Source organism: Urocampus carinirostris, chromosome 9 (genome assembly GCF_059441175.1).
Source record: "Urocampus carinirostris isolate Australia breed hairy pipefish chromosome 9, RoL_Ucar_1.0, whole genome shotgun sequence".
NCBI lineage: Eukaryota > Metazoa > Chordata > Actinopteri > Syngnathiformes > Syngnathidae > Urocampus > Urocampus carinirostris.
This window is the reverse complement of record NC_142357.1, coordinates 31,374,362-31,388,342: the sequence shown is the minus strand read 5'-3', so window position 1 is coordinate 31,388,342 and position 13,981 is coordinate 31,374,362. Positions and strand designations below refer to the sequence as shown.

General features: G+C 40.8%; 1 protein-coding gene across 3 annotated transcripts; it reads right to left on the bottom strand.

Annotated features, from left to right (window-relative positions):
• Positions 1–389: 389 nt before the first annotated feature.
• On the bottom strand, positions 390–10,967 carry ubxn1 (UBX domain protein 1). 3 transcript variants are annotated; one of them, XM_088343496.1, is made up of 10 exons: positions 10,909–10,967; positions 10,370–10,434; positions 10,238–10,291; positions 7,253–7,371; positions 7,050–7,131; positions 4,375–4,566; positions 4,256–4,307; positions 4,071–4,187; positions 2,497–2,680; positions 390–845 (listed from the first exon to the last, which is right to left on the bottom strand). In XM_088343496.1, the coding sequence occupies exons 2-10, from the start codon at positions 10,426–10,428 to the stop codon at positions 805–807; spliced, it is 900 nt and encodes a 299-aa protein (XP_088199622.1). In that variant the 5' UTR covers positions 10,429–10,434; positions 10,909–10,967; the 3' UTR covers positions 390–804. The 3 variants fall into 3 exon arrangements, with proteins under 3 accessions (XP_088199622.1, XP_088199623.1, XP_088199625.1); XM_088343497.1 differs by having other exon boundaries at positions 10,905–10,928; XM_088343499.1 differs by lacking the exon at positions 10,909–10,967 and adding an exon at positions 10,629–10,898.
• Positions 10,968–13,981: the final 3,014 nt, after the last annotated feature.

The window sequence follows — 13,981 nt, the reverse complement described above, 5'->3', positions numbered from 1 at the left end:
CTTGGTTTTTTAGTTCTTGATAACTGCAAGTTTCAATGTTTTTTTCCTTTCCTTTAGATTCAGTGCATGCTTTGGAACCCACAAAGAATACAGAACATAAAAAACAGTAGAGTATTGCAATCACTCGTTAATTCCTCAACAAACGAGATTACCTGAATGACGAAAAAGGCATTGTGGGAAATAGTTTAGCTAATCTTATATCTGCATTTTTATGATGCGGTGACAAAAACCAATAGCAGACAAGCATCAACTATTAGAATTTCATGACAAGTTATATCTCAGAAAATACCATTAAGTGAGGTCTCAACACTGTAAAGTGAAGACATCGTAAGGCGGGGGTCACTCTATCCCGGGGTCGACTCGAATAGGAACATTGAAAATGCCAGCAGTGAAATTCTCCAAGTCAGCTTTATTGAACGTCAACTCTGGGAAGTCCATGATACAGACATGTCAATATATTCCGACTTATAAAACCTGGCAAAGTAGAATCTCACAAAATCAGTATATTGTGAACTCAATTTTAAGGCCCTTTTAAAAAGGCAAGTGTCAATATATTGTTTATTAGGAGATTCTGTTGAAATTTGAGTTGCGCCGGCAAGCATCACTTTATACAGCATCCAGTGAAATCAAACAGCCATTTCTTTGTCTGTTTTCGAGAGCTTCGGCTGATAAAAGTGAAAACTTGATTTTCAACAGTCGATGGTCCAGTGGCAAAATGAACATTTGGGGGTTCAGGTCCAGTCGATTTCTTGCTTTAAGTGGAGGTGGTGAGGTAGCCCCACGGAGCGAAACGCTCCCGTAAACTCACTTTTTGATTACCACCAGGACAGCTGAAGGCACCAAACCTAAAGAAGACCCAAGCGCAAATGGATTAGAAACAGCAAAGCCATGCAGAACTGTGTCAAAAGCAGTGTTGGGACTAACGAGTATCAAAGGAACACGTGTTCCTGGGACTCGACTTTTTCGTAGTTAAAAATTGTATCTCAACAGTCATAACAACATGGTGCGTTATTCCGCTACTTCTTTAAAAGCAGCTTGTGATTTATGACGTTTTCTGGTCATAAACAGTTCCTCCTTTGTACATAATCAAACATGCAACGCACAAGAAGCATTTACCTACTCAGAATAACTGAATACAGGAATAGTGGCGAGGATACTGAATTTCTCCCTGCTGATATTCTCCCTAACGTATAGACTCACGTCCAAGCCTTATTTACAACTATACAATAAAATATATGCACATATTTGGTTGTGTGGTAGGCAAAGCTACGGAGGGGGCATGTCTTATGATGGAACAACGAAAACAATGGGGCAAACGTGAGCACGTCATTTACGGTGAAAAGTGTGCTGAATTTTGGTAAGTTATTTTTTGCAATACGCAGTGTCTAGGAACCAGAAAGGAGGAATATCTTTGAATAGTTTGAAGCCCAGAGAAAAATAGAGTGACTTGTCTCAGCATTTCTTTGGAAACTATAAAGATTGCACAATCCAAGAAATGAAGGCTTTAGTGCTTCCAAAGGGTGGTGTACATGTTTTATATTTTATTATGTGGCTTTTCTATAGCAGTTTTAGGGGTTGGCTTTAATGAGTTTTTAAGGTAATTTGTAACTACATATTTACACGCCACTTTAGTGTCAGTAATCTAGGAAGTAACTAAATGGATTAATGAAGAGGTAACTAGTAACTACTGTTTTCAGCAAAGCACCCAAGACTGGTCGTGGACTGGCTAAATCAGGGGTCTCCAACCTTTTCAAGCTGAGAGCTACTTTTTGCCACTTATTAGCGCAAAGGGCACTTAGTTTGAGTTACATTTCTAAAATAACATCTCATACCGGGTTAAAGAATAAGGATAAGAAATATGAGAAAAAGGGAAAGAGGTCTAAATCTAGTGGAAGCTCTTGCTGGTGATAAGAATGACTGGAGAGGTGTTGTGAAAGATAGTGGGATGTTTGGACGCGTTCTAAGGGATAGGCAGGGCACCCGTATGATGCGGAAGGGGTAAACCAGTGAAAGCTGTCGGGCCCTGCTGTTGAACAGAAGAGTATGTTGTGTCACCCTAACCCTACTGACATGGCCGCTTTCTTGTGTCCCGTTTCATCTGGAGGGACGAAAGCATGACCAACATGGATGCCGAGGTGCTTAACTTGTTTGGGTTGGCCATGGTCCCACCCAAAATTTATGTGTGTTTTTTGCTAATTTTTCCCTTACTTATTTTCTTTTCTGTTATTGTGTTTGTCTTGCTGTCAGTCACCCATCTTGAGGGATATGACCATGGTAGATAAAGAGGGGGAAAAAAGAAGACAGAACAAGGGAGAAAGCGTGAGAAAGAAACAAAGGAAGTAGGGTTAAAGAGACTCATTCAACCACCAAAAATATAATTTCACTAGATAATCCCAATGACCCAGCACTGTTGAGCAATGTTCAGACCTTGTCCTCTGACACCTCAGGGGGCATCACTTTGGAGACCCCTGCGCTAAATGTGTCCTGATGTCTCACCCAGTTCTTTGAGAGGCTTTTCCATATCCAGCTCAGTGTAGACCTGGCGCGGATAAGGGGACAGCAACGTAAAGTCTTGTCCCTCGGGCGTGTTTCCGTTCACCTGCACGTAAACGCGTACCGCCGCCAGGGGTTCCTGGGCCTTGAACACCGCCGTCAGGGTGGAGCCGTCCAGGAGACGTACCTGTGCGCGAGGCATTGCTTATTGACTGCCACTTGATGACATTTCGGTCTCATAATAAAAAACACGTGGACATTATGACACGGGTCGGGAAGGCGCGTCTTAACAGGCAGGTGTGGCTCTTTTTATGAGTACACCGGCCCCTCTTCGTAAGAAACTTATTTGTTCCCGTATTGAGCTCATATGTACACTTTCCCCCCCAGAAGAAATTACTATACAAACCAATTAGTCTATTCCCAGCATCACAAAATCATCAAAGTTTAACCTGAATAGCGATAATATACCTCAATTCTTGACTACAGAGCGCACCTGATTCAAAACCCATCCATCCATCCATTATCTGCACCGCTTCTCCTCAGTAGGGTCGCGGGGATGCCGGAACCCATCCCAGCAATCTTTGGGCAGGGGACACCCTGAACTGGTTGCCAGCATGTCACACACAAAGACACACAACTCACTCGCTCATTTACACGTAGGGACAATTTGGACCAGCCAATTAACCTGACATGCATGTTTTTGGAATGTGGGAGGAAACCGGAGTGCCCGGAGGAGCCACATACAAGCACAGGGAGAACATGCAAACTCCACACAGGAGGTTCGGTCTTATGACCTCAGAACTGTGCCGCACACGCGCTGACCACCTCGCCGCCATGCTGCCCCCGATTCAAAACCACATGCACTCATACAAGGAAGAAACTCAACTTTGGTTTTGTATAAGCCACACCAGATTTTAAGCCGCAGGCTTAAACACCTGTAAAAATAACCTTACGTCCATTAAAAATCAGCGGGGAAATGTCTAGTAGGGAAAAGTAACACATTGCCGCGATGAAGCTACTATAAATTAATATTAACTAAATGGGCATTAACACAAGAACATAACAAAAACATTCTTGTACGGCCTAAAACTGAGATGCCCGTTCAATAACAATAGCCTGTACACATGCTGAGCCATGCGACTGATCTTAAGCTCTCCCATCCCTTGCGCACATGACAAAGTAATTGAGAGTAGACCAAGTATTGCTAGTACTATTACAACCAAAAAAAAAGCCAAAGTATGGCTCATATCTCAAGAGCGAGATGACGTTTTACACTGAAAAACAATGGCGGCCGGATGATGATGTTGCTGTGTCTGAGGCAGATCGGGAGGCTTCCCCCGTTACTTGTAACCGTGGGAAACCAGTACTATCTCATTCATTTGGGAGGGCAAAAAAAAAAAAAAAAAAAAAAAAAAAAAACACCTGGAGATACATGCCCCAAATACTCAAGTGGTTTAGTAGACAGTGATTTTTGCTTATTATTCAATATACTTTTCTTATCAAGTTTTTTACCATGAGGGGGTGCTAATACACAAAGTCCCGTTTGGGATTCACAGAGACCAAATTTAAATCCTGACCTGTATTTTGGACTCGTCGTATTCTTTCTTAGTGGGGGGCGGGCCCTGACTGGTGGGGGACACCGGACTTGGCTGGACTGAAGAAGCGCTTGAGCTGGATGTTCCTCCACCTCCAAACTTTGAACAAGAAAAACGTCCAGTCACAAATCCTTCCTTCTCCATAAAGAAAACGCCGATCCATCTACCTTTCGTGCTCTCTCCTCTCTGTCTCTTGCTATTTTTTCTTTGACCCTTTGCCTAAAGGAGAAAACCCGACGTCAATTGAACAAGAAAACACGTTTCTGAACACGCCGACCGACTTCACCTGGCCATCTTGTCCTCCATCTTCTCCTTCTGCCTCAACTCGGCCAGCTTCTTCATGTCGTCGTCTTGCAGTTTGCTACGAATCTGCTGCAGTTCTTGGCCTTGCCTCCTCCGCTGCTTTTCCTTCTCGAGCTCCTCGGCTTGTTCGCGCTCTTGGCGCTCTGCCTGCATGACTCGCATCAGCTCCTCAAGCCTGAGGAGATATTCCAATTATAACATGCTTACTTGATCCAATGTGTTTAAATGAAGGAGGGGAAAATCTGACTTTTTTTTATAATTAGTCATTAAGGGGTTACTGAGATTTTTAAGAGTAATCAGTAAACACCGGGGTACGACATAAAACTGTTCTGAAGTGGGGATCGGAAGGGGAAATCAGGGTATAGCGGGGGACAGAAACCTATGATGATTAGGGAATGCCTTCAAAAACCCCAATGCCCAAGATAAAAATATTCAAATAACGAAAATATAATAGGTCTACATATTAGTAAAACATGTGCATATGATTAGATAACATTTAAAGGCAAACTGACATTTACCTTCAGAGTGACTTGACATCCACTACACAGCATTATCTCCAGACAGAAGAGCAGTTTCAGCAACAGACTGCTGTCACTGTCTTGTACTACGGACAGACTGAAGAGATCTTTTCTTCCTCATGCCATGAGGCTCTTTAACTCCACCCGGCAGAGTAAAGGCCCAAATTAAACCACACCACCTACATTGGATATTACCGAATCTTACTGCAATATGTATTCTGTGTAGCACTATTTAGTTACTCTATATAACACGCTACAGTGGGCATTTGCACGTCACACTGGGTATTTGTATATTGTATTCTTTTGACTTTATTATTGTACTGTTCTCAGCTCAGGGATGCTGCTGGAAATGTGAATTTCCCTTCGGGGATGAATAAAGTATCTATCTATCTATCCAGGGATCAGAATGGAGATTTTCATTTTCAGCTGAAATAGCCAGGGTCCAGGAATAAAGCAGGGCGGACAATTCAGCCAATTTTTCTAACGGCCGCCAGGGTGCGCCAGAGCAATAAAGGAAAGCGTGAGACAGTCGGATTTTGAATTTGTTTGCTACGCAAGAGAAAAAGTGAAAAAGTCGGAATGCCTTTGGGGTTCAAAAACAGCGGAAATCCGCGGATCCGCGGAAAATTCTGATCCCTGTCTATCTATCCATCTATAAGATACAGGGGAGTTAATGGGTGGATGCAGAGGTGGGAAACGGTGATTACAAATGAAATTGATTGTAAAAGATCCACTTGTGAGGATTGCTATTTTCTTGGAATATTTCCTTGTTTTCATTGCTTCCTTATTTTTAATAAAAGCCATGATGATCTTATGGTTACGGCATTATTCCTCAAGGAATGTAGCAATACGTGTGTCTTCTTTAGATCCCTTGATAATTGTTGCGTTGTTTTTATTGTGATCAAGTGTTTGCTTCTCCCTTTAGCATCCCTGCAAGATTTTGGACTAATGGCGAATAAATACAGGACAGTATTGTTTCACTGACTTCCAAAGTCTTAGCTTAGAAAACTGAACTGAAGTTAAGGAAAAGAGGGCAGTAATTCAGTTTACAGCATATCTGCATTTTGCTGATGCTGTGTTGCCAGCCATCTGCCTAAATCTTAAATTGGCGCAAAATATTTTGTTGTTGACATCATGTAATAGGCAGAATGCCCTAACGTGGGGCCTCAAAAAACATCCTATTACACACTGTAAAGTGAAAATGTTATAAGGTGAAGTCACCGTATTCCGGGGTCTACTGTAATATCAATCTTTAAAAGGGCAGCAATGAAATTCTTGCTTAAATGGCCTCTTTATTGTAAATAATAGCTGAGATGGTCAAGGCTATATCCCCTGACAAGGGTAACTATGAGTGGGCCGCCTTTGTATTTGTTGATAATCGCAAGCTTCGTTTTCATGGTTATCATGTTTTGCTAAACATCACTCCAAGCCTTGGGACCCATTCATCCATTATCTGCACCGCTCATCCTCAGTAGGCAGGGGACACCCTGCTCTCTCATTCACCCCTAGGGACAATTTGGACTGGCCAATGAACCTGACATGCATGTTTTTAGAATGTGTGAGGAAACCGGAGTGGTTGGAGGAAACCCATCCAAGCACGGGGAGAACATGCAAACTCCACACAGTAGGATTCGATCTCATGACCTCAGAACTGTGTCGGACACACGCTAACCACTGCTCCACCGTGCTGGCCTTGAGACCCATAGCCAATAAATACAGTACAAAAAAATACAATATTTTATCATCAACTAGTAGTCTACACTAAATTAAGGAAAGGGCATGGTGGGCGCTAATTCAGCTCATGATGCTGATAGCAAATTTAATATCGGGACGAACAATTGGAGACTGGCATCTTGGAGACATAACTCACAAAGTCATTCATACATACATCACGAAGGATGAATTTTCTCAGTTTTTGCCCACGCAATATCATTGGCCGTAGACGTTTTTAGTTGGGGAAAATGCCATGGCAAGGGGCAAAACATCTTAATCCAAACCATGAAGTGAATATAAACATACAGTGGGTCACCATATTTGGTGTCTATCTTTTTAAGCGTGTCATCTGAGCGTATATAGCCCACACAAAAAACGCTTTGTTTCCTACTACAAAAGACAAACATCCCCTGGTGTGAACTCTGACCTTTTGACTTGCTGCAGTTTCTCCTCTTCTGTGATGGGTTTTTTGTCCGCTTCATCAGGCTGGCTGCCTTCTCCACTCGCAACTGCGTAAACAAAGCGTTTGGGTGTAAAACCCGAGGAAAAAAAAAAGCCAAACCCGCTACGAAGCTGTGTAAATAAACATATTGTTGTCGTTTTTTTTTTTTTAATAAAATGTTGACTGACCCCCAGCTGCATCCCCAAGCAAAGGCTCTTGTGTGCCGGACTGTTCTTGGCCCGGTGCTTCCGAAACAGGAGGTTTGTACGGCTCATCGATGTCTGGATCGTTCTCATGCTCCATTAACCTGGACAGCACACATTTACATCACCGGCTCTTCGTAATAGATAGTTTTGGCGCAACATCCAGCGCTTCCTCAAATGTCAACAGTCGGCCATATTGGATGGGTCCAACCAACGCGGTTCGATGTTTTTGTGCATCAGTCGCCTTCAACGCTGCTTTTAACCAACGCCAGCGGACGTGTGCGTATTGCTCCTATTCTTAAAGCCCTTCTTCAGCTCCCTGTCTGTTTTAGAATTGATTTTAAGTTTTTAATGTTTGTTTTTTATCTGTTTTGTCCCATCTTGTTTATCTGAGCTTATAACCGTTTGCAATCTTGGTAGTGTTGGGCGGTCCGAGAACTAACGTGTGCTGGAAGTTCCCAGGTCAAAATATAAACGCTAGGGTGACCGGGCCTCATCTGTTGCTGCCCCCAGGCTCTGGAATCAGCTCCCAGTCGAGTTGCGTCTTATTTCTGAACTGGGTCTCTTGAAACCCAGGCTAAAAACCCAATTCTTAAGGATGGCTTTTAATACTCAGTAAGAAGATGACACTTGGATTACTATTATTACTGTTAAGAACTTTGGTACAGTGAAGGGATTGTTGTAAAGAGCTGTATGAATAAAGCACATTTGTCACTGGTTTACACTTATTTTGTTGGATGTGCAAATGAAAGTGGAAGATGTAAGGCGTCATTTTTTGTGACTTAATCTGTTTTTGCAAGTACTGTTACCTGGTGAGTTTAGGGTAGAGTGAGAACCTCAATTAGTCAATGCGACTTAAAGCACGCAGCAGAAAGCCCAGCCGAAAATACGATGTAGTGTGCCTTTCCCCTGGAGAAATTAGCTCCAAGTGTCGAAAATAGTGGACCCCTATCCGGTGAGTGGAGGACAGATATAGGGTCCTAATTGAAGTAATGTAATCCAGGTCGATTGTCAAGGCTTTTAAAAATCCTGGCTGGTGATAGTTTGTTGTTCATCGTCCAAATAGAGTCCCAAAGGGAGCTTTTACATTGTGGAATAAGATGTTTTTTTGTTAAATTGGTTATTTGAACTCTAACTCCAATACCACACACTTTTCTCTAGCACATGTTTGTACATCGGTGAATATTTGTTGTCGTAACTTAGTCCAGAACAGTTAACGACAGCCAAACTACAGCTTTGTCCGCCATATTTCTAATGTCGATCGCGATGAGGTAAACTTAAACCCATCCAATATGACCCGAGTGTAGCTCAAGTGATAACTATCAATTCTAAGGCTGCAACAACGAATCAATTAACTTGATTAATAGTACTGGCAACTATTTGGTTGTATCACATGATTTATGAGGTAATAAGTACAGACGCTCCCCTGCTTACGACCATTTTACGTACTTAAAACGGTAGACACCAACTTTTTTTCAGGATGTCGAAAAATATCCGAACATTAGTGTAAGTTAAATTTTGTATTATGTGCACCTTTTTCCGAGTATAGGACATTATTGTAGTGCTTCTTTCCGCCGTGTGGTGCTGTGGGAGGTCACCCAGCATCCACCCCAAAAAAGAAATCCGGCTTCTATTTCCTGGTTCGTGTGTAAACATAACGTGTACAGTATCGCTATCGAGCTAAGAATTTTGAAGTTTTTATTGTTTAATCTTGTGCATCCATTCAATAGGGTTGGTGTAAAGTATAAGGAAGAGGTCGTTTAACTTGAAATGAAAGTGGAATAAGGAAGATTAATGCGGTTGAGAAAATGGTTGGATTGATTTTTTTTCATCTACTCTGCCACAGAGGACCTCTTGAAGCCTATCTTCCAAAAGTAAGTTAAACGTAACTTTATCTTTATAGAGCATATTATTTTATGAATTGTTTTTTTTTTTAGTACAAAATAATACAGGTTACTTATACAAGCCTTAAACATACAAAATATAGCTCCGAAGCAACTTACGAACAATCATCGGGAATCGTAAGTAAGGCAACGTCTGTACGCGAAATCAATGCAAATAAGACTGCATGCTGAGAGTTGTAGTACCACTTTAATCCAGCAGGGGGCACAAAGACCGTTTTATAAAAAAGTTCTTAATTTCTTTTTTATCTTTTTTAAATTGAACATTTCATCCTTACTAACAAAATTGGCATGAACGTTTTAACTTTTTAACAAATTTAGAGGGGAACAGAAAGTGCTGCGAAAGTACAGAGAATAAAAAACAAATTAATCAAATAAAAAAGGAAAAAATAATAATGATGACATTGTCAATTCTACACAAATGGCAGATTCTTTAGCATTTTATAAATCATTTTCTTATTGGAAATGTTTATTATATTCAAAGATTGAAAAGTGGATTAACATCATTGGTACATTTTGTGGGGGATACATTATAAAATGAAATGCATTGCCATTTTTTTTATTATTTTGTAGAAGTCTAAATATAATATATAAGGTGGTAGGAAAATAATTCATTTTGTATTTGCAGGTGTTTAACATGTTTTTGTATGTAGTTTTTATTGTTTTACATCAGAGAATGTTGTTTTATGAACTTTTTTTTCTATCCCTCCAAAACATTAATATTTGAATAGAGAGCACATTTTAAAAATCCGATTCACGGATTGATCGAAACAATAAATCGAAAGATTAATCGTTGCTGCTCTACTCTATTCAGACCTTAAACTTTATAGGGCTTAGCTCAGGAGGTAGAGCGCTTGTCTTGGGCTCAAGAGGTCGCAAGGTAAATTCCCCCCGTGTTATATGTCTAAGTGTCCTTGGGCAAGACACTGAATCCGTAATGCCCCCAATATGGCTGACTCCCTATTAGTGTGTGAATGGGTAAGTGTGAAGCAAATTGTAAAGCGCTTTGGGAGGTCTTCATATATAAATGGCAGACCATTTACCATTTAAACTTGAATCTTTGACTTACCAGTCCATTGCTTGTTCGATCCCTTGATTCCCAGTGCTGGCCACAGCCCTTACTCTAAAAGGACAGAAATGATCATAAATTAGAAAAGTCCCTCTCCTTTAAAAATCGTAATTTGTATATCTTCCCACTTACGCTCTGTTCCTTTCAAAGCCCATCTCCAAAAGGGTCTCAAGCGTTGTTAGCTCTGACATGTTTAGCTGAAACAAACGTTTACATGTCTTTAATATTCTCACGTTAGCGGAAGTGACGTCACCAAATCAACTCGCCTCATCTGAACTAAAGCTAATGGGAATTGAATGAAGCTTGGGATTTCAGTTAAAAAATATCAAGTAAACTTCACATTCCATTAAAAAGTCTCATATTAATCCCGCAAATAAGAGAATTATCTCACCACTACGTGATCGAGTGTGGCCACCCGACCGAAAAAATAGGTTTTACAATAGCATCGATGTGGCTAAGATTCAAAGAGCAGAAGCTAACGTTAGCATCATAACCCAGCGAGGCTTTATTGATAAAAGGCGACAAAATAATGCCGGCAAATATTTTTCTGAGTCCCACTCAAGGTGTTTCCTCTTTAAAGACAGTTTTAGTATTTACAAAAACATCTTTTATTTGAATGTCTCTATCAGAATGAAAGGGAATCACGAGGAGACGTAAGTTAGCTTACTCACGCCTTCGTCGCCACAGTACGGAAGCCCGCTTGCGTCAAAAAGAACGACGTTTGTATAACGTCTTCATTTGTTATCAATTGTGGTCAAAAGTAATTTCTTGACGGGGTAAAAACAGTTTTTTTTTCCATATTTAATAAACCTGACAAGAAAATAAACTCAAATCAGTACAACGTATCAGTCGAATTATAACAAATCCACAATATATGACTTTTAAAAAATGCATTCCAGAATATAAATTACATTATCTCATCTCATCTCATCTCATCAGCTGTACCGCTTAAATAGAATCTCATCTCATTAGCCGTACCGCTTATCCTCAGTAGGGTCGCGGGGGGCTGGAGCCCATCCCACCAATCATCGGGCAGTGGGCAGGGGACACCCTGAACTGGTTGCCAGCCAATCGCAGGGCACACAGGGACAGACAACGCATTCGCTCATTCACACCTAGGCACAATTTGGACCGGCCAATTCACCTGAAATGCATGTCTTTGGAATGTGGGAGGAAACCGGAGTGCCCGGAGGAAACCCACGCAAGCACGGGGAGAACATACAAACTCCGCACAGAAAGTCTGGAGCTGGATTTGAACCCACGACAGGTTCCCATGACATGAACTGTGCCGCACAAGCGCTAACCACTGCGCCGCCGTGCTGCCCTAAATTACATTATCATGATTATTATTAAGTCAAGTCAAGTCATGTTTATTTGTACAGCCCTTAATCACAACGAGTCTCAAAGGTCTGCACAGACCACAGATTATTCTACAGACTATTATGACACCATCCCCTGATCTAAAACCTACACGAGGGCAAGGAAAAACTCAAAAACCTCAACATGAGTCAAACTATGTTTATTTGTACAGCCCTTAATCGCAAGGAGTCTCAGAGGGCTGCAGAGACTATAGACTATTATGACACCATCCCTTGATCTAAAACCTACACGAGGGCAAGGAAAAACTCAGAAACCTCAACATGAGTCAAGTAATGTTTATTTGTATAGCCCTTAATCACAAAGAGTCTCAAAGGTCTGCACAGACCACAGATTATTCTACAGACTATTATGACACCATCCCCTGATCTAAAACCTACATGAGGGCAAGGAAAAACTCAAAAACCTCAACATGAGGAAAATGAAGAGACCTTGAGAAGGGATCGGACAAGAGGTAATCCCCAGTCAAAGATGACCAGGCACCAGCGGATGTTTCAATAACAAATAATACACGTAATAAAGACGTTGAAGAGAAGACTATAAGGGTAAAAAATAAATCGTTCTGAGTTACAATGTTGCTGCTTTTACTGGATTATAAAGGAGAAAAAAGAGAGACAAAAGACAGATAAAGAGAGTGTGAGAAAGAGAGAAAGTGAGAAAGAGCGAAAGAGAGCAGAATGCAAAAACAGAGAGAGAGAGAGAGAGAGAGAGAGAGAGAGAGAGAGAGAGAGAAATGAGAAAAAGAGATCGAGAAAGAGAAAAACTAAGAAAAGAAAAAATAAGACAGAAAAAGAGAAAGACATGAAGAGAAAAGTGGGAGAGAAAAAAGAAAGCGAGAGACAGAGAGAGAGAAAGAATTGCAGCTGCATTTGCTTTGCAAATTGCACCTGGATTTGGAGACCTCAAGTGGCCATATTTACAACTGCAGATCATTTTCCTCCTGTCTTTCCGCATTATCTTGGATTAAAACCCCTTTCCGGCCTGATCCTGCCTTCTTTTTTTTTTAACCCTTTTAAAAAAAAAAAAAAGTTCTTAAAGGACTGGTATTATTGTACATTATTTTAACAATTTCTCGAATAATAATTGATCATCAGAAAATAAACTCTTATTAGGCTATAGGCTGCATTGAAACATAACAAGCTAATACACGTACTTGGAATAAACAATTGGAAATACGATTGGTATTACTTTAGATAAAATAAAATACCTGAATCATTTTTAAAATAAGATTACAATAGAAATAAAATTATAATTTTCTTTATTATCATCGATAACAACGTAGTAAATCTTGTTTACAGCGAGATGAGACTTGAAACCCCAGGATGTACAGTACATAGTAATGCACTGCATTTTCTATAGCGCTTTTCAAGTCACTTGCTTTACAATGTATTCCACACTTACCCATTCACATACACTCTTAAATTTCATTGACATTCAAATAAAAAAAACAAACAAATATTTTGTGCTTTTTTTGTACTTCTGGCAGTATTTTTAACTCACTATACTATACTGAATAAAGGAAACTATGTTTCGATCATGACCGAAAAGAAATAGGAGGAAGTATTTGCTTATTTAATCCACCCCCTAGACTTCCTGATCGCTAACATCTCATGAATATACATATTTACATTCGTTTTGTGGATGCACAGTCCCTTCATTATCATCGCCGTCATTATTATCGCCATCACTATTTTCTCTGACATCATTATCATCATTGCTGTACACATACATTTTCAGCATACTTCAAAATAAGAGTATTTATTATCATAACAATAATTCCCGCTTGTCTGCCCTAACTATGAGTTGTTCAGGACATGTCTGTTTTGTGTTCTTGTCAAGATGTATATCTCTGTGATTGTATCTGAATTTGTTTGATTTTTGTTTGGTTTCCACCGTTATCACTAACGTATTTTTTACATGGTAGTGCTTGTATTTGTGCGGTAGTGGAACTTATAGTGCAATTTAAAACAGTGCAATTGTCATGATTACTGATGGGACTCAGCTGTGGCCGCTCCTTTGGGCTCTGATTGGCTCCCGATCAGTATTTGTGCCCAGTCCTTTCTGTCCCCTTTTGTCAGTCCGTCTACAAACCTCAGTTAACACTAGGCAAGCCTTTTTCAATCCTGACTCCCACCTGTCCCATTTTTGCTCCCGTCTGTTCCCCGGCTTCGACCCGTTTTTGATGCTGACCACGTCTACTCTCCCGTCCCGGCTTTTGACCTCTTTTTGTGCCCGACCACGTCTTCTCTCCTATTCTGGCTTGGGACTCGCTTCCGACCCGACCACGTTTTTGCTCTCCTGTCCCGGCTACTGACCCGTTTTTCCGTCCCCGACACCGCCATCGCTCGCCACGGAAGATCCACTTCT

Bases quoted from the DNA above. Each gene is read 5' to 3' on its own strand.
- ubxn1 (XM_088343496.1), bottom strand. From the start codon at position 10,428: ATGTCAGAGCTAACAACGCTTGAGACCCTTTTGGAGATGGGCTTTGAA. The intron at 10,292-10,369 runs GTAAGTGGGAAG...CTGTCCTTTTAG, and splicing joins GGCTTTGAAAGGAACAGAGC to AGTAAGGGCTGTGGCCAGCA. The intron at 4,308-4,374 runs GTGAAGTCGGTC...TTTCTCCTTTAG, and splicing joins ATGGAGGACAAGATGGCCAG to GCAAAGGGTCAAAGAAAAAA.